Here is a 27112-nt window from a genome sequence, read left to right on the forward strand (position 1 = left end):
TATGTGCAGCTGGTCGACCATTTTGCCATGAAATTAACTCAGTAGACCGAGAAGACCAGTGGGTGGTTATTCTCGCTAGCTCTCTTCAATGAAGTGTGTGCGTGAGGTTCCACACAAAGATTGTGTATTATCAAATCCTAGTTTATGATTTGTGACAGGGAATGCATAATGCAGGGATCCGTTTTAGACAGTCTTTCATAACCCTCTCCTTGTTGCAGGGATATTGAGGCAGGATGGTGGGGGCTGAAAGGAATAGGTTACTTATCCCGTAAGCATACATTCGTAACGTGTGGTGTTGTAGATTAACATGCTCTGCATACTCCTGCATTCTAGTGTTGGGCTCGGACGTTGCAAGTTGTTTTTTTTCCCCAAAAGTCTTTCGAGTCACGAGGTATAGTGACTCTTCCTATAGTCTGCACTGTGCATGGTCATCGGCTCCTCTGTTATATTGTTTCTCTCTCATCGGATGAGCTTAGGATAGCAGCAGTAAATCAAACAGTAAAAATTATCATGCAGGTAAATGCTTTGTAGAAAACTGCGTTTATCACTCATTAGCTTCCAGGGATGAGGGTGGGTGCATCTAAATTTACGGCACCACACGCTACAAATAAATGCTTAGAGGATAAGTAAGATATTCCATTCATTGCATGTGATGGCCATAGATACATATGCTTAGCATCGAATGTAAAGCAGTGCTTCCGAAAAAAGCAGTGGCTTGCTAATGGCTGATTTAGATGCTTGAAAACGTTTTTATAAGACAGCTTGATCCACTCTATATTGTTGGTTAGCTAGAACATCTACACAGTAATGCTTGGTGAATGTCTGTGGGTTATTCCATATGGCTGCTTTACAGTTGTTCACGAATGGAATGTTGCCTAGGAAAGCCATAGAGGCTCCTTTTTCAAGTGTGGAATGTGGTCTTCGAGTAGCAGGTAGTACTTGTTTTGCTTTGCAGAAGCACGTTTGTATACATCGGACTATCCACCTTATAATTTCTGCTTTTGAGACTGGATAGCCTTCTTGAGGGTTTGGAAAAGTTACAAAAGCTGCTGAGTTTTACAAACGGCTTCGTCCTCTGGATGGAATACATTACAGCTCTTCTGAAATCAAGTATGTTTAGTGCTCTTTCCGCTGCAGACCCTGGTTTTGGAAAGAAAACTGGGAGCTCACGAGTCTCATTAAAATTAAAAGAAGAATCCACTTTAGGGAGAAATTTGGGGTTTGTTCTTAGCACTAGTTTATCAGGAAAAACTTGGAAAAAACTGTTCTTCCAAAGTGAGTACTGACCCGTCTAAGGGATGCTATCGTTACTAAAAAGGCTACCTTCCATAAGAGAAACTGTAGATCACATGAACGTAACGGTTTGAAGGGAGCAACCATAAATCTGGTGAGGACTACATTGAGATTCCAGACTGGTGCTGATGGAATGGAGAGCGGAATAACTCTTAAGTCCCTCCATGAAAGCTTTGATGACGGGAATTTTAAACAAGGACAAATGCTGTTTGTTTTGCATATACGCAGCAAGTGTAGGCTAGGCCAGTCTGTTGTAGATGGAGTAGGTAGATAATATGACCTTGTACCGTAGGTGAGAGCGCTTGGGCCAGTCTTATTAAGCAGTAGTGAAGAAATCTTTTCCATTTTGCTGCCTAGCATGCCCGTGTAGTAGGCCTATGAGCTCGTTTAAAAATGGTCATACGTTCTTGTGGAAGATTACGTAATCTGACCCCTTGGACTTAAAATAAATCTCTAGATTGAGCTGCTTGGGGTTGGGGTGTTTGACCCTGCTCTGCTCCCAAGTTAGAAGGTGTGGCCAGATTGGCAACTTCTCATGTGGAAACAGGGATGGACGTGGCAGAGTTGTGAATTATGCTTGTGGAGCCCATGTTGGGGCTATTAGGATTAGTATGAGGGATGTTTGTCTGAGTTCCTGAGCCACTTAAGGAATAAGTGGTAGAGAAAGAAAAGAGTAGGCAAATATCCTACATCAATCGATCCAAAGGGTTTTGTCCTTGGTCTGAAGGTGTGAAAAACCTGGAGGTGAAGCTTTGACATTTTGCATCCTGGGGAGTGGCAAAGAGATCTAACTTTGGTGTTCTTCCTCGTTGGAAGCATGAGTGGAGTAATGTGTCCATTTCCCACTTGTGTGCCTGTTGGTGCATTCTGCTGAGTATATCTGCAAAGTCTTTGTCCACCCTGGGGAGGTATCCTGCTAGGAGGTGAATGTTGTGATATATGGCCCAATGCCATATGTGCTGTGCTAGATGAGACCTCTGTAAGGAGTTTGCTCCTCCGTGTTTTTGTATGTAATACATGGCAGTCGTGTTGTCAGTGCAGACTAGACCCACGTTTTGTTGAAGATGTTGAAAATCGTTGAGAGCCAATTGAATTGTAAGGAGCTCTAGATGACTGATGTATAGAGATGCATGCATAGGAGACTACCGACCACGCATTCTGAGATCTTGTATAAGCGCTCCCAACTGTGTAAGGATGTGTCTGTTGTAATGGTTACTTGCAGAACTGGGGCTTTAAAGGGCTGACCCTGCAACACGTTGTTGTTCCACCACTGAAGAGCGATGAGTCACCAGCCTTATCAACACTAGATCGTGTATTTGCCCCCCCCCGCTTCTGACCACTGTGACGCAGACATTGCTGTATGAGCACATGTGCAATCATGCATGATACCATCATACCTAGAGGATGAATCGCTGTTTTGACTGTACTGCGATTATGTGGCTGAAAAAGAGGCAACCGAAGTTGGATCTTTTGTTCTCTTGGATGACTGGGATAAGCCTTTGCTGTGATTGAGTTTAGGGCAGCCACAAGGAACAGCTGAATCTGCAAGGGTTGGAGGTGAGATGTGGTAACATTGAGCATGAATCCCAGATTGTGCAGAAGGCTGATTACCTACAAAGTGTCCTGCAGACATTGTTTACTTGCAGTTTTGATCAGCCAATTGACTAGACAGGGGAACATATGTGTGCCGCCCCTTCCGAGATAAGCAGCTACTACAGCGAGACATTTTGTAAATACACTTAGTGCAGTAGTTACTTAGAATGGAAACACCATGACTAATGTTGGCCAAGTACATGAAATTGGAGGTAGCGCCGATGGGCTGGGTGTATTGGTATGAGGCAATAGGCGTCTTTGAGGTCTATGGCTGTCATAAAGTCTCCTAGCTGAAGCAGCGGTAGGACTTCCTACCGTGTCACCATGTGGATGTGCTCCGACAAGATGTACTTGGAGAGACCCGAGGTCTAGTTTAGGTTTCAGGTGCCATATTCCTTTGGAATGAGGAAATAGAGCGAGTACACCCCGCGGCCCTGGTATTGTTTTGGGACTGGCTTCATGACCCCCTTTTGAAGCAGAGCTTGAGCTGCCTCTTGTAGCTGTTGTAAGTGTTATCCTGACATTGTTTGTGCCTGAGGTGGGATACTGGCTGGAGATTATGTGAGTTCTATGTAATATCCAGGGCCACTGGAATTATGTGATTGAGCGACGCCGGTGTTCTTCATAGTTATACATTTTCCACATAATCCATCATCTTCTGCTTAATCTGCAAATTTAAGGAAAAAATGAATTCTAACTCAAACATTTCAAAGGTTACAAAAAATGCAGCAATACATGTTGTCGCGCAATGGAAGGCTCTTTCCAAAGCTTGACTGGTAATCTTTCTGTTGCTTATTGCTATATATGTGGGTAATAAACTGGTAGTAACAAGGAACAAGCAATCCCCAGAGAGTGTTAAAAAGTGTAGAAATAAGAAAATAATTAAGTAATACTATTGTAAAATGTGCCACATTAAGCCGCATAATTTGCCTTTTCTTGCTGCATAATTTACTAAACACTGCTGCATAACTTGGCCCTCCCCTGCTGCATAATTCCAGTGGCCCTGTCAAGATCAGTCTTTTACTATTCAAAAGGAACCACAGATGTTATTTCTTACTCATAGAGCGCATGGCTACCTGAAAGGTTTCATAGATCGGACGTGATCTGTTCCCATTGGGTGTGGAAGTCCTCTAGCCTTCCCCCTATGGGTGTGTTTTTGGACAGTACAGGGGGACACGAACAGAGTCGCTGCTTATTGGAGATGGCTGCCTTGGGAGTGAATTCACAGCCTCGACTCCTGTTGTTATTGCCTCTGTATAGGACCCTCTGGTATTTGGTGTCGGTGTTAATAGGTGCTTTGCTGCTTCTAAAAGGCACCTGTGCCTGTCAAAGTTGTTCCTTTGGATGCCCCTCTGTACTGACTCTTATGAAAGGACCCTCTCTGTTGGCATCCAGGGCTTTGTCAGTGTCCTTTTCAATCTTCTCTAACATTTCCTCCACTTGAGGCCCAAAGAGGTGTTCTCCGTCAAAAGGCAGATCGAGTAGATATTGCTGGATGTCAGGCTTAAATCCAGACACCCTTAACTACATGTGACATCTGATGACAATGCTAGTGTTGACTTCCCTAGCAGTGGTGTCCGCAGAGTCAAATGCAGACTGGATTGTCACGTTAAAGAGGACCTTACCATCCTCAACTGGTCCTGTTCCTCTCTGCTTATACTGATCAGGAAGATGCTGTAATAATTCCTGCCTCTCGCCCCACTGAGCCGGATTGTACCTTGACAGGGGCTCCACTTCAGTTGGCGATTCTATGACGGTTTGCCGCCTGCAACTCGTTTTCCTGCAGCATCAAATTTCTTACTTTCCTGGTCTGTAGAAGGGGCATCAACTGTCCCCTGAGAGTTGGCTTGTTTTCTCACTGATTACATATGTTGGACTCGTTGGTGAGGGTTTCTATTTTTTTTTATCAACCCTAGGTGTTAAAACCAGTGATCTGACGGTTGCTTGAATAGGTCAGTCATGGGCCTGAGCATGTCCTTAAGCATGGGTAAGAATTGGAGGCTTCGCTGTGTTTTTGACAGTGTGTTGACAAGAAAATCTTCCACTGTATGCATATCAACTTTATGTTATTCAGCAGCCCTGTGTAGTACCTCATGACGTGGTGGCCTCATCAAGTGGGGAACATTTAGAGGGGTATAGATTGGGATTTATATCCCCTTGAGGCCCAAGATTATGTCCTCCCACGGTTGATTCAGTGTATCTGGAGAACCCTGTAGATCTGGTAACTAAGGATTGTAGTGAGGGTCTAGGTTTTCTCCAGTGCGGAGTTCCTATAATGAGGAGGTAGTGGGTGACACACATGTGGATGAACACACCAGGAGTATTGGGGTGAGGTTGGAAAGGAGGAGAGAGGAAGAGCAGGAGGAAGAAGAGGTAGTACTGGAGAATTAGGTGGTAGAGGAGGTGGAGGGTCAGATGGGAAATTAATGGGGCTGGTGCCCCAGTCCTTGTGTTTTTTTATGAGGGCTTGTGTGGCTGAGGCCCCACAATCTCCTCCTCAAATTTCTTCTTTCGTTTAGACAATGCGTGTGCAGGTGGGAGTGGTGGCTTGGTCACCAACCTGCCTGTATCTGGATTTATGACTAATATCTTCTGCCTGGCATTAAGTTGTTCTTGAATTTTTTTGGGAATGGGCTCAACAGGTTGTTCTTTGGGGATCAGTGTGTCCTTAGCCGTTTCGATGCTGGCATTACCTTTGGCGCTTCCAGTCATGGATGCTGTGGGTGTTTTTGATGCAGACAGCTTGTTTGAAGCTGATGGCTGCTTGGAGTCTCATGGCGCTGTCAACGAAGCCTGTGGCTTTGGAGCCGAGGGTTCTTTCCGGAACCGACAGCGGCATGGGTTCCGAAGGTGTTCTGGGTATTCCTAGCCCCGCATTCGGCTCCAAAGGCTTCTTTGGTGTTCTGCATCTTTTTTCGACGATCACACCGAAACAGGTTTCGACCTCGAAGTTGTGGGCGCCCTAGCCTTTTCGGTTGCCTTGAAGGCTTGTTTGGAAGGAGGGACGCATTGTCTGCTCCTTTGTCTTATACAGGGCTCACCCATGGCACGAGGGCAGTGGGGTTCCGTGAGCCTGTGTTTGCTATTTAACTTGGATATGTGTCTGTGTGGTTTTAGCCACCATATAGGGTGCTCTGATGAAAGCAAAATCTTGGACTTCTTCCATTTCTTTGTCAGAGTCAAACCCCTCTGAGCAGCTAGCAAGAAGTACAGGGATGTCGCCCGGACCTCTGTGTCTTCCGCACAGTCGTGTTGGGTCTTTGCCCCGCGGCCTATTTGTTCTTAGAGTTGACTAGTCCCCGAAGATATCGGGGGCATCTTCCATTCCCTGTGCCTGCACTGTAATGTGGGCCCACCTCCTCGCACGTCAATTTCCAAGAGTGTTTATTTACCGAAAGGCCCAGCAGCCTTCATACGTTGTTTCCTCATGGTCCGGAGACAAATAGAGGTTGCAGACTGGATGGTGATCCTGCCTAGAGTGCTATGCGTGAAACTTGGGGCAGAGGCTGAAAGGCGTTTTGCCTATCACTCAGAACTGTTGGAGCAGAGCCTAACGCAGCCTGAGGCTGGGCGAGTGAAAATTCGGAATTTAGCAATTGGCTGGCCCTCCTATGTTTTTCCGTTAATGTCTGATGTATAGCAGTCACCGAAGGATCAGTTAAACCATGTCCAAGCTGCGAGGCTGAAGCTCTGAAAAATATATCTGAACCCGATGGCAGAGAAAAACAATCAAACAAAAGAGCAGATGACTATAGGAGGAGTGACTATACCTCGTGACTCGAAAGAGTTTTTGAAGACAACTTGCAACATTCGAGCCCAACACTAGATAGCAGGTGTATGCTAAGCATATGTATCGAAGGCCAACACATGCTACAAATATATGTAGTCTAAGGGGATGTGGCCTAAGGAGGGCAGTTCCTCGCTCTTTCGTCACATTCAAGTGAGGAAAGATGAACTAAGGAAGGTGCAAAACATTCAAAGAGTTGCTTCTCGATCTATCCGAGGCTATCGCTTCTGGGGTACAATAATGGAGAGGAGACGTGTGGAGGTCTCTTGTCAAGTCCCTTCTCACCTGCAATATCAGGACAGCACATGATGGATGCTTGAATAAGGTGGATGATGTTGCACCATATTCCTTCAACTGTAGTTTGGAGGTGCCTGCTAAAATGGGTGTGGTGTGGTGTGTTGCTCTGCTCCCCTCACTCATTGTAGATGCAACTGTCCAAGTTGAACAAGCTTGGGTGGGGCTCTTTTCTTGGTCTTTCCTCACCTGTAAATACATGGGTATACCAGAAGGGGGGAGGAGGGGCTGCTCCTCCCGCCTTTCCTCACCTGTAAATACATGGGTATACCAGAAGGGAGGAGGGGTTGCTCCTCCCGCCTTTCCTCACCTGTAAACACATGGGTATAAAAGAAGGGAGGAGGGGCTGCTCCTCCCGCCTTTCCTCACCTGTAAACACATGGGTATACCAGAAGGGAAGAGGGGCTGCTCCTCTCGCCTTTCCTCACCTGTAAATACATGGGTATACAAGAAGGGAAGAGGGGCTGCTCCTCTCGCCTTTCCTCACCTGTAAATACATGGGTATACAAGAAGGGAGGAGGGGCTGCTCCTCCCGCCTTTCCTCACCTGTAAATACAGGGTATACAAGAAGGGAGGAGGGGCTGCTCCTCTCGCCTTTCCTCACCTGTAAATACATGGGTATACAAGAAGGGAGGAGGGGCTGCCCCTCTCGCCTTTCCTCACCTGTAAATACATGGGTATACAAGAAGGGAGGGGGGGGTGCTCCTCTCGCCGTTCCTCACCTGTAAACACATGGGTATACAAGAAGGGAGGAGGGGCTGCTCCTCCCGCCTTCCCTCACCTGTAAATACATGGGTATACAAGAAGGGAGGAGGGGCTGCCCCTCTCGCCTTTCCTCACCTGTAAATACATGGGTATACAAGAAGGGAGGGGGGGGGGTGCTCCTCTCGCCGTTCCTCACCTGTAAACACATGGGTATACAAGAAGGGAGGAGGGGCTGCTCCTCCCGCCTTCCCTCACCTGTAAACACATGGGTATACCAGAAGGGAGGAGGGGCTGCTCCTCCCGCCTTTCCTCACCTGTAAACACATGGGTATACAAGAAGGGAGGAGGGGCTGCTCCTCCCGCCTTCCCTCACCTGTAAACACATGGGTATACCAGAAGGGAGGAGGGGCTGCCCCTCTCGCCTTTCCTCACCTGTAAATACATGGGTATACAAGAAGGGAGGAGGGGCTGCCCCTCTCGCCTTTCCTCACCTGTAAACACATGGGTATACCAGAAGGGAGGAGGGGCTGCTCCTCCCGCCTTTCCTCACCTGTAAACACATGGGTATACAAGAAGGGAGGAGGGGCAGCTCCTCTCGCCTTTCCTCACCTGTAAACACATGGGTATACAAGAAGGGAGGAGGGGCTGCCCCTCTCGCCTTTCCTCACCTGTAAATACATGGGTATACAAGAAGGGAGGAGGGGCTGCCCCTCTCGCCTTTCCTCACCTGTAAATACATGGGTATACAAGAAGGGAGGAGGGGCTGCCCCTCTCGCCTTTCCTCACCTGTAAATACATGGGTATAAAAGAAGGGAGGGGGGTGCTCCTCTCACCTTTCCTCACCTGTAAATACATGGGTATACAAGAAGGGAAGAGGGGCTGCTCCTCTCGCCTTTCCTCACCTGTAAATACATGGGTATACCAGAAGGGAGGAGGGGCTGCCCCTCTCGCCTTTCCTCACCTGTAAATACATGGGTATACAAGAAGGAAGGAGGGGCTGCTCCTCTCGCCTATCCTCACCTGTAAACACATGGGTATACCAGAAGGGAGGAGGGGCTGCTCCTCCCACGTTTCCTCACCTGTAAATACATGGGTATACAAGAAGGGAGGAGGGGCTGCTCCTCCTGCCTTTCCTCACCTGTAAACACATGGGTATACAAGAAGGGAGGAGGGGCTGCTCCTCCCGCCTTTCCTCACCTGTAAATACATGGGTATACAAGAAGGGAGGAGGGGCTGCTCCTCCCGCCTTTCCTCACCTGTAAACACATGGGTATACCAGAAGGGAGGAGGGGCTGCTCCTCTCGCCTTCCCTCACCTGTAAACACATGGGTATACCAGAAGGGAGGAGGGGCTGCTCCTCCCGCCTTCCCTCACCTGTAAACACATGGGTATACAAGAAGGGAGGAGGGGCTGCTCCTCGCCTTTCCTCACCTGTAAACACATGGGTATACCAGAAGGGAGGAGGGGCTGCTCCTCCCACGTTTCCTCACCTGTAAATACATGGGAATACAAGAAGGGAGGAGGGGCTGCTCCTCGCCTTTCCTCACCTGTAAACACATGGGTATACAAGAAGGGAGGAGGGGTTGCTCCTCCCGCCTTTCCTCACCTGTAAACACATGGGTATAAAAGAAGAGAGGAGGGGCTGCTCCTCACGCCTTTCCTCACCTGTAAACATATGGGTATAAAAGAAGGGAGGAGGGGCTGCTCCTCTCGCCTTTCCTCACCTGTAAATACATGGGTATACCAGAAGGGAGGAGGGGCTGCTCCTCTCACCTTTCCTCACCTGTAGTTGCAGGGATGCATGGGCACGGTGCTGGGAAAAGGCCGCTCCACAAAGTGATCAATAATTATCCCCGTGATTGGCTGGGTCCTCTCAAACTGCCTGCAAGGCAACAAGTACACCAGGTTATTTGCAGGTCGGAGTCAGCCTGCCTCATCTGGCACTTATTCCCATCACCCACACCCTTCAACAACCTGCTGGGTGAATAAACCCAGGCTCCTCATGCTGGAGGACACGGACCACACACAGTTGACCTAGTGGCGAGTGACTTGTTACAACAACATATACATATACAAAGTGACAAACAGGGGGTGCAGTAACCTGGTGCGTCAAGCTATACAAATGACAAACAAAACTTTTGAAAACCTCAGTTGCAACCATACCTATCCACCAGCACAAAATATTAGGACTGGCAGGCGGAGATGGTGAAAAAAAAAGTGGAAATTGTGAGCTAACAGTGTGCACTAGAGCACTTCTCTTCAAAACCCTATCTGGCATCAAGAGTAATGACCACACAGAGCTGGAATGTAAAGGGCAAAGAGTAGAGAAGCCAAGGTTTCATATTCAAATGCTTTCACCATCGCCTGGAGGTACAGACCGATAACCTGGAGGTGTTCTAGAGGTGCTGTTTTATTACCTCAAAAAATAAACATATAAATAAAATAATGCATGGTATTCTAATAAGACATTCGTGGAAAAATACGGGGTGAATTTACTTTCTTGTCCTTCCTATGCTTATAGGCAATGCAACATTATCTAAGAGCACGTCTAAAACAAATGCATTTGGCCTTGTGTACAACAGTCTGTATGATTGAGAAATAAACTTGCATGAGACTTACCAATGTTAGAATAGAAACTCCTGTTTACTGCAATCATGCAGATACAATGCTTTGGAGGAACAGACTAAAAAGTTTGGAGGAGTGGTCCAAAAATTTAGGGTCCTAGCGTATGAGATAATAAGAAACTAAGCTTACGTAAACTAATAAGAAAAATAACTTTCCAGGTAGAAATGTATCAACTGTAATTGGCAATAGATGGGCTCCAAGAGGTACTTTCTTATAAGTGGTATTCAAATAAATGAATTGCAGAGAGGCTGCCTCCTGGCACTACTCAACCCTACCCGCCTTTAATAATGGATAGCAGGCAGCGTATTCGACAATCACAATGAAGGCTCACAGCCAAGTGCTAGCGGGGCTGGTAAGTCAGCTGAGTCAGAAAAAATCTGAGAAGAAAGCAATCCAAGTTGTGCAAGAAAAACCATAGCACAGTACGCTACTTAACAACATGTGGTAATGCAAATGGTACTACACGGACAATAACAGGAGCATGATGTTTGGACAGCACAGCTGCCCACAAACAACAAATCTCCCCTTGGAACGGGTTCCAACAATGAGACCAATTATAGGCCACTGCTATGATGGAGGCGGGCGAGTCAAAGAGCCTATGAGCTCTAGGAACTCAACAGGGATCTTAACTGCATGTACGGATCAAGAGGCCTGCTGGGATCTGAGCAGAGGGTTTAGGGAAGAGTGGATCCAAGACAGTCAGCCGGAGTGGGCACAGCGAAGAGCGGAATCTGACAAACAGAATAATCTGGAGCCTTTCAAATGTAATTGAAAGCGGGGAGACTACAAAAGTAAGCATATCATCTGACAGAGCAACTCTGGCTCACCCAGCTTTCGAAATGAAAAGGCCCCCTGCGTGGCTCTGGGAGGCATTTTGTCCTACGGTGATCTTCTGGCAAGGCATCATACAGTTACTGTAGGGTTTTGATTATTTCCCAAGTGAGCATAATACCGTGCACGCTCACGACTGAGCGCCCTGTTAAGGGCTTCGAGACCCCACAGGAACGTTCAGAGGCTGAGGACTTATAATTATTATCTTTTTTCTCATCCAAGTTTCCACCTTTGTCGTTACAAATGTTAATCATTTAGAAATAAAATGTGTGATTAAAATAGAATTCACCTTGGTTTAATGTATTAGAAGTGAAATGTGTGATTAAAATAGAATTCATCTCGGTTTAATGTCATTTTCCTTTGCAAAGTCACAATCAAATGTGATAGAATATATCTAGACAGTGTTTATTATGAAGCAACTGAAGAAAGTTTCATGGAAAGTTGATCATTCTACACCGATTTGTTCGCCCTTACGTCCCCAACAGACCCCTTGGAACCTGAAACCTCTCTGGCTACAGTCCCCAGTGGTAAGCGAGCCAGAAGTGGAGGACGGTCCCTTTACTTACATGCAGAAAAGCTCTGAAATCGCTCTCGAGCAACGGATAAAGAACTATGCTTTCGGAAAGCCCTTAAAACCTGGCTCTTCACACAGGCCCTCCTCGCCAAGTGTCCCTCTGTTCTTTAGGGGCATCTCTCCGAACTAGCACTGGGATATCTTCGGGTCGCCATGCGCTCCACAAATTCCACAGCACAGTGTATTATTGAAATAACAGTCTTTCTGAAGGGAAATAAATGTAAGGTTATCCACCACCTTTCTGTTAATTGCTTATTCTAAAAGGTTCAACAACATCCAAGTATTGTAATCAAAGCTAGGCTCTTGGCATGAAGACTTAGAAATGAGGTTTGTGCCCTGGGAACAGAACAGAACAGGCACCGCAGAACCGCATCACCTATTTTAGCTGAAGGCTAGCCGGAAGGCATCCAGCCTTCACTGGCTCTGCTTTCAGCCCACCTGCCAGCAGAAGAAAAGAAAAGCAGACTATCGAACATTTTATTTATTTGAAGAGTTTTATAAAGTGCTCACATGACCCAAAGGTATCAGTGTACTGTACATAGAAATAGTCGGACAAGCAAGGATAAACTAAGATGTAAGAGTAAGAGTTTGCGAGAGATTTCAAATGTGAGAAGACAAGATTTTAAATAAAAATAACGTGAAGCAAAAGAGTGCTCAACTCTCTACTCTTCACTGACAATGACTGGAAAACAATAGAAATAAGTGATGCTACATTGCAGAAAAAAGAATAATTAAGAGTGGCGGCCAGATTGAATAATGCAGGTAGGATCAATGAAAGAAATTAATAGGTGGAGCCTGCCATGGGCACACAGGAAGACTGCAGAGAACTGAATCGGAGGTGGAAGGACACAGAAAAGGAACGAGAAAGGAAAGAATGGAAAGAAGCATAAGATGAACCGCGTCTGCAGATGCCATGAAACAGAAAGTGGTAAAATATGGGGAGACGGAAGACCAGTCGCAAAAGTAGAAACGCAGACAAGACTGGAGACGACAAGTTCAAGTCTTTGTGGCATGAAGTATAAAGTACTGACGCATTATCTAAATCCGGCAGACAGGCCTGACTGGTGACTGAAATACAAAAAAAATTAAGATAAACTAATATTAGGGACTAAAAACAAATCTCAGAACAGTAAATGAAGTACTACATGGGAGAGAGAAGCTAGAGTCAAGAAAATATCAGGCGGATATCAAATGGTAAGATATAGAAGAGCAAGAAATAACTAAATGTCACTCTTTAATGTGTATGTTAATTGATGGCAGTTCGTAACAGAGTCACTGAAAAAATCTGAAATAGTATATCAAATTATGAATCCGACATAAGAGCAAGTAGTCTGACAAATCTACCAGAAAACTATTACATTAAAAGGTATCAATTATTCTGCAGTGAAATGAAATAGAATGAGTACAGGGCACCCTATGACCACACAGGTAATTAAGGTTGACCAAGGTTTCCTCTTCTGCCCCCATTAGGGAGTGAATTATAGAATGATTATGCTACTTACCAAGTAAGCATCTGTTCTTGCCATGTTGAACTGTAGATTCACATGCTTTGCATACTCCTGCCACCTATTATTGGGTCCGGATGTTTACAAGTTTTTTTCTTCGAAGAAGTCTTTCCCAGTCATGAGGTAAGGTGACCCCTTCTTTCAGTGATAGTGCGCATGGTCACCAACTCCACTGTTAGACTGTTTTCCCGCAAGAGGGTGAGAATGGAGTAAGTGAGTGTAGTAGAGAGATGTCCATGCATATATAACTTAAATAATGAAAACTGCAACAACTACAGTTGCCCGAAAAGGAGGGAAGGTGCATGTGAATCTACAGCTCTACATGCCAAAAACAGTTGCTTACTGGGTAAGTAGCATAATCCATTCAAGGCATGTGTGCTGTAGATACACCTGCTTTGCATAGACTATATAGCAGTATTCTCCCAATGCGGTGGCTAACCAGTAGATACTGCAGCTGTTTGAAAAAGTGTTTTTAGCACTGCAGTTCCTACATTGGCTTGTTATCGTGCTAACACATCCACACAGTAGTGTTTGGTAAATGTGTGTGGTGTGGACCATGTTGCTGCCATACAAATGTCAGCTATTGGGATGTTACCTAAAAAGGCTGTAGACGCTCCTATTTTACGAGTGGAATGTGCTCTAGGTGGTATAGCTAAAGTTCTTTTAGGTTTAGTGTAGCAGGTTTCCATGCATATAACAATCCATTTTTCAATACCAGATTTAGAGATGGGATTGCCTTTGTAAGGTGAAGCAAATGCAACAAACTATTTTTTAGTTTTACGGAAATCCTTTGTTCTTTCAACATAATTCAATAACGCTCTTCTGACATCAAAAGTATGAAAAGCTGTTTCTTCTACGGAATCAGGTTGAGGAAAGAACAACAGCAACTCAACGGATAGGTTGATATGAAAAGCGGAAACCACTTGGGGAAGGAATTTTGGGTTGGTGCGAAGAACTACTTTGCCTTTATGATGTTGAAAGAAGGGTTCTTCTAAGGTTAATGCTTGTAGCTCAACAGCTCTCCTCAATGAAGTAATCGCAATGAGGAAGGCAACTTTCCATGAAAGAAACTGTAGCGGACAGTTGTGTAATGGCCAAAAGTTGGACCCATGAGCTGTGTAAGCACAATGTTCAGATTTCACACTGGTGCTGGAGGTCCCTCGTGTGGTGTTACTCTTTTCAGGCCCTCCATAAAGACTTTAATTACTGGAACTTTGAACAAAGGCAGAGATTGCCTGTTTTGCAAATATGCGGCTACTGCCGCAAGTTGCAATTGAATGGAAGTGTAAGCTAGCCCAGCACGATGTAAATGCAGGAGGTAACAAATGAGATTTTGAGTAGAGGAATTTAGTGCCTCACTATTGTTGCTGGTACACTACATAACAAATCTTTTCCACTTTGCTGCATAACATGCTCTGGTCGTAGGCTTTCTTGATTCCTTAAGAATAGTCATACACCCCGATAGCAAACTGAGATAGCCAAACTATGACTTCAGGAGCCAAATCGCTAGAATGAGCTCCTTGGGGTTTGGGTGTCTGACTGCTCCACGGTTCTGCGTGAGAAGGCTGGAATTGAGATGCAGCTTTTGATGTGAAACTACTGATAGTTCTAAGAGTGTCGTGAACCAGGGCTGACTGGCCCAAGTGGAAGCCACTAGAATCAAAGTGAAGGATGTTTGCCTGAGCTTCCAAACTAGAAATGAAAGGAGAGGGAGAGGCAGAAAAGCGTAGGCAAATATCCCTGACCAAGTCATCCATTGGGCATTGCTGTTGGATAGAGGGTGTGGGAACCTGCAGGCAAAGTTTGGGCATTTTGAGTTGTCCACTGTGGCGAACAGATCTATTTGTGGGAATCCCCATTCTTGAAAGTATGGAAGGAGAACCTGGGGATGAAGTTCCCACTTGTATATTTGTTGCCGCCTTCTGCTTCGGATTGTCCACTCCTGGGAGGTGCTCTGCCAGAAGATGAACTCTGTGATGAATTGCCCGACGCCAAATGATCTGAGGAGGCGTAACAGTTGCAGAGAATGCCTCCCCCCGTTTTTTTACGTAGTACATCGTTGTCATATTGCCAATGCTTTCAGTGCTAGATACACAGCTAGAAGCAATAGACAGTTGATGTGGAGAGTTTTGTACTTGTTGTCCCATAGATCTAGACTTGTTAGATTCTGTAGATGGGCACCCCAACCTGTGAGAGATGAGTCTGCTGTTAGCACAATCTGTGTAACAGGGTCGATGAAGGGCTGCCCTTTTGATAAGTTTTGTGGGTTCCACCACTGCAGAGAGCGATGGGTGCGGCTGTCTACCAACACTAGATCTGTTAAGTGACCCGGAGACTAATTCAATTGATGTGCTAAGCATTCTTGTAAAGGATGCATGTGTAATGTTGCATGAGGCACTATTGCAATGCATGATGCCATCATCCCTAACAGTTGCATGAAAGGCCTGACTGCTGAGTATTGATTGACCTGAAACTGTAGTAGCAAAGTTTGAATATTTCGAATTCTGACTGCATTGGGAGAGGCTAGAGCCGTACGAGTGCTTAGAGTCGCTCCCAGACAGGACTGCATTAGTGAAGGCTGAAGATGAGACTTCTGCGCCTTGACCGTGAAACCCAATTATTGGAGTAGGTCTAATGTAGTCGAAGTGTGTTGTAAACACCTTTGATGTGTGCTGGCTTTGAGGAGCCAGTTGTCTAGGTATGGGAAGACATGAATCTGTTGTCTTCTTGGATGTGCCACCACTACTGCTAGACATTTTGTGAGCACTCTGGGAGCAGTGGTTACTCCGAACGGGAGTACTTTGAATTGATAGTGTTTTCTGCTACCATAAATCTTAGATATTTGCGATTTGCTGGGTGAACTGGAATGCGAAAGTATGAGTCTTAAGTCCAGTGTGGACATAAAATCGCCTTGCTGTAGCAGTGGAAGCACTTGTTGAAGCGTGACCATGTGGAAATGTTCTGAAAGTATGAACAGATTTAATGTCCTTAGATCAAAAATTGGTCTTAAGGAGCTGTTTTTTTGGGTGGTTAGAAAGTACGTAGAGTACACCCCTGAACCTTGGTACTGTAACAGAACTGGTTCTATGGCTCCTTTTGTTGAAAGAGCTTGTACCTCTTGTTTGAGAAGCAGCAGGTGCTCTGACGAAAGTTTGTGAGTGCAAGGTGGAATATTGGGAGAATTGCTGGTGAGCTCCAGACAATAACCATGTCGGATAATGTCTAATACCCATTTGTCTGATGTTATGGATTGCCAAATAGGGAGAAATTACTTACGTCTTCCCCCGACAGGTGTTAAATGATCAGGGGGAAGTGTAGGCAAGTCACTGCTTATTGGGGGAGGGGGAGATACGCGTTGGCATGTTCTTACCCCTACCTTTAAAATTGTTTCCTCTGTACCCTCCTCTATAAAAGTGTCTAAAGGGAGAAGGCTGCATGTTGGGACTTGTATGAGGAAGCGTTAGGGTCCAAGGATGAACTTTTGGACCCACAACTATAAAATGAGCGGCGAAAGGAGCCTCTGCATGATTTAGACTGAAGCGCTCCCATGGATTTCGCCACGTCTGAGTATTTTTTCATCTTTTATAAAGCCTCATTAACCTGAGGTCCAAAATGATGTTGCTTGTCAAAGGGAGTATTTAAAATAGACTGCTGGACTTTTGGTTTAAAACCTGAAATCCTAAGCCAGGCATGCCGACGTAAGAGAATGCTGTTAATTTCTCTCGCTGCAGTGTCAGCAGCATCAAGAGTACATCAAGAGTACAGCTAACAGAAGATTTAGAAATTAGTTTTCCTTCATGGACTAGCACTTGTGCCTTTTTCTTGTGCTCTTCAGGGAGGTATTGAAGTAGGCCTTTCATCTCGTCCCCGTGTGCCCCGTCATACTTCGCTAGTAGGCCCTGCGTGTTGGCAATGCACCACTAATTAGCGGCTTGAGCAGCTACCCTTTTACCGGATGCATCAATTAATTTAGACTCTTTATCTGGGGGAGTTGCATCCCCAGGAGTCTGTGGGTTCGCTCTTTTATGAGCGTTAGAAACCACCAGAGAATCTAAAGGGAGCGGTTCTTTAATAAAAACAGGATCAGAGGGTGATGGTTCCTATTTCTTATAAACCTTGGGTGTTCAAATACGGGCCCGAACAGGGTCCTTAAAAATCTCATCTGCAAGTCTTGTTATGCCTTTCGACATAGGGAGACTGATTAGTTATGTGTGAAGACCCTAGTGTCATCATCAAAAGCCTCCTTGTGCAGTGGACTCCATGATACACCGCTGCTTGAGGAATGAGCTGTAGATGAGATACATTATCGTCTGGAGGTGAAGGCTTGGGAGGGTATAGGCCTGGATCATTATCCATGGGCGGGTCAAGATTACAATGATCCCATGGATCTGTGAGCAAAGGAACTCTGTCATTGCCATCATCATCATCATCATCATCATCTCCTAAATCCGGCTGTGTATGAGGAGACCCCTGTGGTGGTATGTGTAGAGGATCTGAGCCTGCAGGTGTGGGACAGGTGAAGATGATGGAGGGGATGGCAAAGTAGGGTGGATAGGACTTGTAGCAATGTCCTTCTTCTTAAGGGGAATCTTATATCCAGTGACCTCTGAACTGACTTCCCTTTTGGAAGGAGTTTAAGCTAAAATGTGTCCAGTGTCTGGATTGATGTATAGCTTTTTCTGTTTTGGATCTAATCTGTCTTTCATAACATCTAAGATTGGATCCAGGGGACTTGGAAGATCTTCTTTTGATTTTGGTGCCAAAGGTTTCAGTGCTGGACCAGACTTGTCATTTTTGTCTTTCGAAGCAGAAGATTTCGGCTCCGAACCAGACTTGTCTTTCAGAGTGGAATGTTTCAGATCCGAAGACAATCTGTCTTGGCTCGATCCCGTGCCGGAAGGCTTGACTATTTGTTTTGGTGCAGGGCCTGAGGGCGTGGCGTCGGAAACATCGTCTTGGTGCCAACCAAGGCCCGAAGGCAGAGGTAGGTGCCGAAGCCTTAAGTTTGGTGGAAGATAGTATGTGGGGTTCGGAGGTTTTAGTACTCACGACACACTCTCCTGCTGGAATGTCTTTGGACTCCAATTCGATCTCTAGTTCGGAATCCGATTCTGGGACCGAGAAGTCCTCCTCTTCTTCCACAGCTATCACTTCATGTTTGGATTCTTTTCCCAAGATATCCGGAGTATTTTGAGCACCTTAGCTCTGCATTTCTCGTCGTCGTGCTCAATTATCTAGAGGAGTCTTTTTCGATCTGTACGACCGACAGGCCTCACAGTCTTCTTCCTTGTGCTCCGGTGAGAAGCAAAAGTTGCAGACTTGGTGGAGATCGGTGCGAGGGTACTTGGAGTGGCATCGAGGACAGAACTGAAACGGTGTCCGTTCCATCGGCAGAGGGGTGGATCAATGTGGCTAGGCCCGAAGGCCGTCAAAGATGTTTTCACCAAAGATGATACTTTCCCGATCGAATGGATACGCGGTGAGAGGGAAACACATGAGATAACAGTACCGTCAAGGGTAGATTGGATTAGTAACTGAGGGAAACCTGAAGGACGGTTTCTAACCAGATTGCAGCAATGTACGTTCAAACCCCATGGCGGAAAGAAAACAATCTAACAATGGAATAAATGCCCATGTACACTATCACCGAAAGGAGGAGTCACCTTACCTTGTGACCGGGAAAGACTTTTTCGAAGAAAAACCACTTGCAAACATCCTGACCCAATACTAGTTGGCAGGAGTATGCAAAGCATGTGTATCTATAGCACACATGCCTCGAACCACAGATTTCTGTTATGCCCCTCTAATGAACAAACCTTTGACCACAGGGTCCTGTTCTGTCCAGATTTCAGGTTTGACCAAAGTTTCCTCTTTTGTTCATGTAGAAATGACGCTTAAGCCATACCTTTCTATACTTTTCTGGAAGGAAAAAAACTTACATTAGAGCTTCCTGGCCATGTAGATTTGATTACAGACTCCCATTTTGTTCATGTAGAGAAATACACTTTGTCCAGACTTTCCTCTACTCTTATTAAAGCAATGGCACATTGGCCATGTATTCTTTACTTTCCTAAAATTACTGAAGCTTTCGCCAGAGTCTCCTCTATTGGCCAGACCTCCCCTAGTCTGCTGAAAAGAACGAAGCTGTGACCAGAGCTTCCTCTTCTCCCTGTGCAGCGAACAAAGGATGGTTGCTCTACTCTAATGAAACTTGGATAGCTTTGAAGAATTATGTTACTTACCCAGTAAGGATCTGTTCTTGGCATTGAGAGCTGTAGATTCACATCCTTTACATACTCCTGCCATCTAGTGTTGGGTCCGGACATTTGAAAGTTGTTTTTCTTCGAAGAAGTCTTTCCAGTCAGGAGGTAAGGTGACTCCTCCTTCCGGTGATATTGCACATGGGCATCGACTCCATTGTTAAATTGTTTTCCCGCCGAGAGTGAGAATGGAGTTAGTAACTGTAGAACAGAGATTTCCACGTGTATGTATGTAAATTGAGAAACTGCAACAACTACAGGAGACCCAGGGGGAAGGTGGGCGCATGTAAATCTACAGCGCTACATGCCAAAAACAGATGCTTACTGCGTAAGTAACATTATCCGTTCGAGGCATGTGAGCTGTGGATCACATGCTTTGCATAGACTATACAGCAGTATTCTCCCAAAGCAGTCCCTAATCTGTAGGTGTTTAGGTTCCACACTGGTGCAGGTGGGACTCTTGATGGTATCACTCTTTTTAATCTTTCCATAAAGGCTCTAATCACTGCTACTCTGAATAGAGATAAGTGTTGTCTGTTTTGTAAGTATGCAGCTACTGCTGCAAGATGGAAGCAAATGGATGTTTAGGCTAGTCCAGATTGCTGTAAATGTAACAGGTAACAGATGATGTTCTGTACAGAAGCATCAAGAGGATTGATATTGTGCTTGTTACAACAGATAACAAATCGCTTCTATTTTTCTGCATAACATGCCCTGGTAGTGGGCTTTCTAGCCTCTTTTAGGATATTCATACAGTCTGGTGGTAGGTGTAAATAACTAAACTCTATGACTTCAGGAGCCAAATCGCCAGGTTGAGTTCTTTCGGATTTGGATGCCTGATTTCTCCATTGCTCTGAATGAGGGGAGATGCAGCTTTTGGTGTGGAACTACTGACAGCTCCAGCAGGGTGGTGAGCCAGGGTTGGCAGGCCCATGTGGGAGCTATGAGAATTAGTATGAGGTATGTTTGCCTGAGCTTCCTAAATACCAGTGGAATGAGTGGGAGAGGCGGAAAAGCGTAGGCAAATATCCTCAACCAGTCCATCCATAGGGCAGTGCCTTTGGAGAGCGGGCGTGGGAACCTGTAGGCAAAGCTTGGGCATTTTATCATTTGTGTGTGGCGAACAGGTCTATCTGAGGAAACCCCCATTCCTGAAAGTAGGGGAGGAGAACCCGAGGATGAAGTTCCCACTCGTGGATTTGCTGCCTCTGCCTGCTGAGAATGTTGGCAACCTAATTGTTTACTCCTAGGATGTGTTCCGCCAGGAGATAAATCTTGGTGTATAGCCCATTTCCAAACGGCTTGTGCTAGGCGTGACAGTTGGAGAGTGTGTGCCCCCACCCCCCCATTATTGTATATAGTACACTGCTGTCATGTTGTCTGTGCGGACAAGGACTGCTTTGCCTATGAGGAGAGTTTGAAATGCTTTGAGCGCTAGAAGCACTTCTAGCAGGTCTAGGTAGTTTATATGGAGATTTTGTGTTTTAGACTCCACAAGCCTTGGATTGTGTGACTTTGTAGGTGAGTGCCCCCAACCAGTGAGCGATGCGTCTGCTGTTAGCACGGTCTGTGGAACTGGTTCGATGAAGGGCCGCCCTTTGGATACTTTTTGTGGGTTCCACCACTGCAGAGCGATGGGTTCGGTTAATCGACCCGGTGACTGGTTCCACGGACTTGCTAAGCTTGCTTGAAGGGGAAGCATGTGAAATCTTGCGTGTGGTACGATTATGATGCAATACCCCATCATTCCCAGCAGTTGTATGACGACTTTGGCTGGTAATGAGCGGTTGGGCTGAAACTGAAAGAGTAGAGACTGAATACTGTGAATTCTGGCTGCATTGGGAGAGACAAGAGCTTTTTGAGTGTCTATGGTGGCTGCCAGATAAGGCACTGTGTTTGAAGGATGCAGATGGGACTTTAGCACATTCACTGTAAACCTAAGTTGGTGTAGTAAGTGAATTGTGGCTTGAGTGTGTTGGAGACACTAGTGGTAAGTGCTGGCTTGGATGAGCCAGTCGTCCAGGTGGGGGAACACGTGGATATGTTGTCTTCTTAGATGAGCTGCGACTACTGGCATTTGGTAAATACTCTGGGAGCAGTGGTGACTCCAAACGGTAGTACTTTGAATTGGTAATGTTGACCCGCTATCACAAATCTGAGATATCTCCGATGAACAGGGTGAACTGGATTGGGGAAATATGCGTCCTTTAAGTCTAGAGTAGACAAAGTCGTCCTGTTGTAAAAGTGTGAGCACTTGTTGAAGTGTTACCATGTGGAAATGTTCTGACAGTATGTAATGGTTCAGTTCTCTGAAGTCCAGAAGAGGTCTTAACGAGCCATCCTGGTTGGGAATTAGAAAATACAGGGAGTACACGCCTGACCCTTGATATTGTAATGGTACTGGCTCTATACCTCCTTTCAGCAAGAGAGACTGGGCTTCCTGTTTGAGGAGGTGCAAATGTTCAGATGACAGTTTGTGAGAACAAGGAGGATTGGATGTAAGCTTCAGGCAAAAACCATGTTGGATAATTCCTAACACCCATTTGTCTGTTGTTATAGACTGCCAAATGGGGAGGAACTGTAGAAGACGTCCCCCGATGGGTGTTAAATGATCGGGGGAAGGGTAGGTAAGTCATTGCTTGTTAGAGAAAGGGGAGTTACAGGGTGTGGAACCTTTTCCTCCACTCTTGCCGTTATATCCTCCTCCAACTAAACCTCTTGTGGAGGAAGGTTAATTGTTGCATTTATAGGAGGAAACATTGGTGTCTGAGGATGTGGTCTTAGACCCCCCAGGATAAAAGGAGCAACTAAAGGTGCCCCGGTTTGAAGGAGACTGTAGAGCTCCCAGAGACTTAGCTACCTCAGTGTCTTTTTTTATTTTCTCTAATGCCGGATCAACTTCAGCTCCAAAAAGATGCTCTTTATCAAACAGAGTGTTTAAGATGAATTGCTGGACTTCAGGTTTGAAACCAGAAATCCTTAACCAGGCGTGTCTCCTGAGTAACACACTAGTGTTAATCTCTAGAGCTGCAGTGTCGGCAGCATCTAAGGCACTTCTAATAGATGAATTGGAAATGAGCTTCCCTTCTTGTATTAAATCCTGTGATTCAGCTTTGTGCTCATCTGGGAGATATTGGAGCAACTGCTCCATTTCGTCCCAGTTCCCTCTATTATACGTGGCTAAGAGGGCCTGGGTGTTGCAATGCACCAATGATTCGCTGCCTGGGCGGCTATTCATTTGCCAGAGGCGTCTATTCATTTTGACTGCTTTTCCGGAGGAGGGGCATCCCTAGAGGTTTGTGAATTAGCCCATTTACGGGCATTAGAGACAACAAGGGAGTCTAGGGGGTAACTACCCCTTAATGAAGACTGGATCAGAGAGAGCAGGCTTATACTTTTTATCTATTCTGGGAGTCAGAATGAGAGCACGAACAGGGTCTTTTAAGATATCATTGGCATGTCTCATCATGCCTTTAATTATAGGGTGAGTCTGACTAGACCTGTGTGCACTACTCAAAGTTTCGAACAAGCAAACTTTTTCTAGGGATTCTTTGTATAGTTGTACATCGTGATTTTGTGCAGCTCTAGCAAGCAACTCTAAATAACCTACATTGTCGTCAGGCAGGGAGGGCTTTGCGGGGTAAAGGTCTGGGTCATTCTCTGAAGGTGGGTCGATAGTGTAGTCTTTCCGGGGATTTACAGGTAACTGAATATCATCATCACCATCAGGCTGTGAGGGAGATTTGTGGTGAGATAAGTAAATGTTCTAGTACTAGGGAAGGTGCTGAAGGTGTAGAGGAACGTGATGGAAGACGAGGAGGAGAAGGGTTAGTACCCACATTTTTCTTTACTAGAATTAAATCAGTTTTTTTTAGCAGAGCATATAATGAAAACAATACACTCCAAATTGCCGACAACCCGGCTTTGTTAAGAGTCACCAAAGAGACGGAGCAAGGAACTATAGTATTTGCTTATAAAATGTCAAATAAACAGCAAGCTGCCTACAACCCAACATGGGCCGGCCGCGTCAACAGAAAAGCTGGGGAAGGCTAGCTACATCCTCCAAATCGGTCACTGCGGACATTCGTCTTTTTCAAAGGAATCTTATATTGTATTTCCTCTGACTCAGGTTTGCGTTTGTGAGGCAGTTTGGTAAGAAGATGTCCTGTTTCAGGGTTAATGTAAAGTTCCTTTTGTTTAGAATCCTTTTCTCTCTGAAGAAAATGGTATTTTACCTCCAAGTTTACTATTTTCTTTTGGAGGAGATTTGGGGAGAAATTAAACTTTGAAAGCAGACGTTTTTAAGGGGGTGGTAAGTTGAGAATCCAATCCTGCGGCTTCGAATGAGCATTTTTCGGTTTCAGCGTCGATGACTTCTGTGCCGGCATGGAATGACCTTTCGTCGCTGGAAGTTTGGGCTCTGAAACTGGTTTGAATTTCGGCGTCGAGGGTTTCGGCTCCGAAGCAGTCTTCGAGCTCGAAGGTTTCGGCTTGGTGCCAGACTTTGGCCGGCACGATCCCGAGCTGGAAGGCTTGACAATGGGATTTGGTGCCGAGGCAGGGCGTCAGAAACATTGTTTCGGTGCCGACCAGGGTGTTCGGTACTCAGGGGCCCTTGACCCGGAGGTATGTCCTCTTCCATGTCCAAGTCAGATTTAGGAATAGATAAGGGTTGCTCTTCCTGTTCCTCTTTGGCCCTTTGAACATGGAGTTCTTCTTGCTTGGATCCTTCAACAAATATGTACGACGTGTATTCGATGTTCAGTCTTTGCATTTCACGACAGAGCCCGACGATCGCGGAGAGTTTTCTTGGTTCTGAACAATCTGCACGCGTCACAGTCTTGTTCACTGTGCTCTGGAGATAAGCACAAGTTCCACAATTTGCGCAAGTCGTGTGTGGTGGGATACACGTACGAAACAATACCGATGCAGGTATAGTGGATTGCACACTGAGAGGAACCCGAAGAACTGTTTCAAACCGAAGCACAGCAATTCACATCCGATGGCAGAAAAAACAATCTAACAATGGAGTCGATGCCCATGCACACTATTACCGAAAGGAGTCATCACCTTACCTAGTGACTGGAAAGACTTCTTCAAAGAAAAACAACTTGCAAACATCCGTACCCAACACTAGATGGCAGTAGTATGCACAGCATGTGATCTACAGCTAACATGCCTCAAACCAGAACATACTTATCTGCCCATGAAACAAACAAGGGTCTTGTAAGAAAGTGGCTCTGTATATACTGTTCCCAAATAGGTACAGTGTGTACAGAGTCCACAGTCCCCAGAGGTTTGGCAGAGGTTAAAGTTAGATAAAACCTTACTCTCTAAAGTGGTAGCTTGGTCGAGCAGTAAGGCAGTATCCGAGGACAGTGTAAAGCATTTGTTGTACACACTCAGTCAGCAAATGGTCTCACACACTCAAGAACTGAACTCTAGGCCAATGGTTTGTAAATATATATATATATATGACCGGAACCGCCTCTGAGGAAGAGATTGACTTGAAACGCGTCAGGTGGCGGTCAGCTGCCTTTGAATGAACTGGTTTGCTGTTCTGCCAATGCCATTAAATGCCTTGCTGGGGAACAAGAGGTCCGTGTCTCGAGTGCTGCTCGTTTTTCCAGAACACCCCACGTGACTTGATGTATGAGCGGTTGTTCTGCCGCTGAGCTGGCACCACCCCAGGTGAAGGGGGCCACAGACCTTCGTTACAGCGGGGGTTGTTTGTGGAGCACGGACTATGGATTAATGGCAGATAAGCTGGCTGGGGCTCATCCAGAGCTTGAGATTTGGCAGATATTTTAAGTGACAAGGAATGTTGGGACTGCAACTCCCATAATGCCACGTATTGCCTCATTAAGAGCCGTCCAATCAGGACATACGATATTGCTAATTAGGAGTTTGCAGCCCGCCTTGTGCCTTCTGACCGGAACCGCCTCTGAGGAAGAGATTGACTTGAAACGCGTCAGGTGGCGGTCAGCTGCCTTTGAATGAACTGGTTTGCTGTTCTGCCAATGCCATTAAATGCCTTGCTGGGGAACAAGAGGTCCGTGTCTCGAGTGCTGCTCGTTTTTCCAGAACACCCCACGTGACTTGATGTATGAGCGGTTGTTCTGCCGCTGAGCTGGCACCACCCCAGGTGAAGGGGGCCACAGACCTTCGTTACAGCGGGGGTTGTTTGTGGAGCACGGACTATGGATTAATGGCAGATAAGCTGGCTGGGGCTCATCCAGAGCTTGAGATTTGGCAGATATTTTAAGTGACAAGGAATGTTGGGACTGCAACTCCCATAATGCCACGTATTGCCTCATTAAGAGCCGTCCAATCAGGACATACGATATTGCTAATTAGGAGTTTGCAGCCCGCCTTGTGCCTTCTGACCGGAACCGCCTCTGAGGAAGAGATTGACTTGAAACGCGTCAGGTGGCGGTCAGCTGCCTTTGAATGAACTGGTTTGCTGTTCTGCCAATGCCATTAAATGCCTTGCTGGGGAACAAGAGGTCCGTGTCTCGAGTGCTGCTCGTTTTTCCAGAACACCCCACGTGACTTGATATATATATATATATATATATATATATATATATGTTTTATTTTAGAACCAGCAATAGGTATCAAAATATACTTTCTCAGAATGAGATGCTTTAGTTAAATACTTTGCAATAGGCAATTGACTTTTGCAGGTAATAGTTACAGTTTATTGCAATTGATTACTTTCAGGATTACTTTTCTAACTCCAGGACTGGATCCTAGATTCAGTCCTGGGACAGTTCTTGGAAACAAGGGAGTAAATTCGTTTTAGTTGCTGTTGTGATTTTTAAGCTATATTTTGCTATTTTAAAAGTTGACACTTGGAAAAAATTTCACAGAAAAACAGTCAATGGTTTCCTATGGAAGAAAATTCAAGTTACGGGTAAAGTATGTTCTTGTTACTTTTGTAATCCAGTGCTGGGCTCCTAGGCTCAGTACTGGGGCATCTATCTAAAACAGGTAAGTAATTACGTTTTCACAGTTGGTACGATTTTTAAAGAATATTTGTAGTTTGCAAAAATCGACACCTAGAAGAAATTTCACAGAAAACCAGTCAATGGTTTCCTATGGGAGAAAATTGAGTTAGTGGTAAGTACGGTCGTAAGTACTTTTCAGGGTCAGTGCTGGGCACCTAGATCCAGCACTGGGATCTCTCCTAATAGCAGGTGAATATTTCCGTTTTCATTACTTGGTTGATTTTAGGTGAATATTTTAAAGTTTAGAAACTCCACACATAGAAGAAATTTCAAGAGAAACCAGTCAATGTTACCCGATGGAAGAAAAGTGAGTTATCGGCTTTTGGGTAAGTACTCGACTGGCAGAGTTAAGGTTCTGGGCATAGACTCAGGGGCCTCCCAGGGTCAGGTAAGTACAGTTGTTACACCCTCAGCAGCACTGGGGCGGCCGGGTGCAGAGTGAGTTAGGCCCAATGTTATCCTATGGGAGGCAGGGGGGGCCTTGGTTGGTGGCTGCTGACTAGCAGGCCACGCGGCTGTGGGAGCTGGGCTCCTGGTCACTTGCTCAGGGCAAATGGGGAAGTAGGTAGGAGTAGACGTTACACTGCCAGGGCCACTCGGGCGGCTGGGTGCAGGGTGCTTTTGAGCCTTCGGGC

The 27112-nt window shown here is 45.7% G+C and overlaps 1 protein-coding gene across 6 annotated transcripts in view; it reads right to left on the minus strand.

Moving 5' to 3' along the window:
• The window catches only part of ATG13 (autophagy related 13), a 487446-nt gene that overhangs the window by 256614 nt on the left and 203720 nt on the right, over positions 1-27112 (minus strand). For 4 of the 6 annotated variants that reach the window (XM_085646672.1, XM_085646671.1, XM_085646670.1 and 1 more), the window contains exon 9: positions 9456-9554. The exons of the other annotated variants lie outside the window; for them this stretch is intronic. In XM_085646672.1, the coding sequence (XP_085502798.1) occupies positions 9456-9554 (99 nt within the window). The remainder of the gene's footprint in view (positions 1-9455; positions 9555-27112) is intronic. 6 annotated transcript variants of the gene reach the window in all.

The sequence above is a fragment of the Triturus cristatus genome, chromosome 3_1 (assembly GCF_964204655.1).
Source record: "Triturus cristatus chromosome 3_1, aTriCri1.1, whole genome shotgun sequence".
Classification (NCBI taxonomy): domain Eukaryota; kingdom Metazoa; phylum Chordata; class Amphibia; order Caudata; family Salamandridae; genus Triturus; species Triturus cristatus.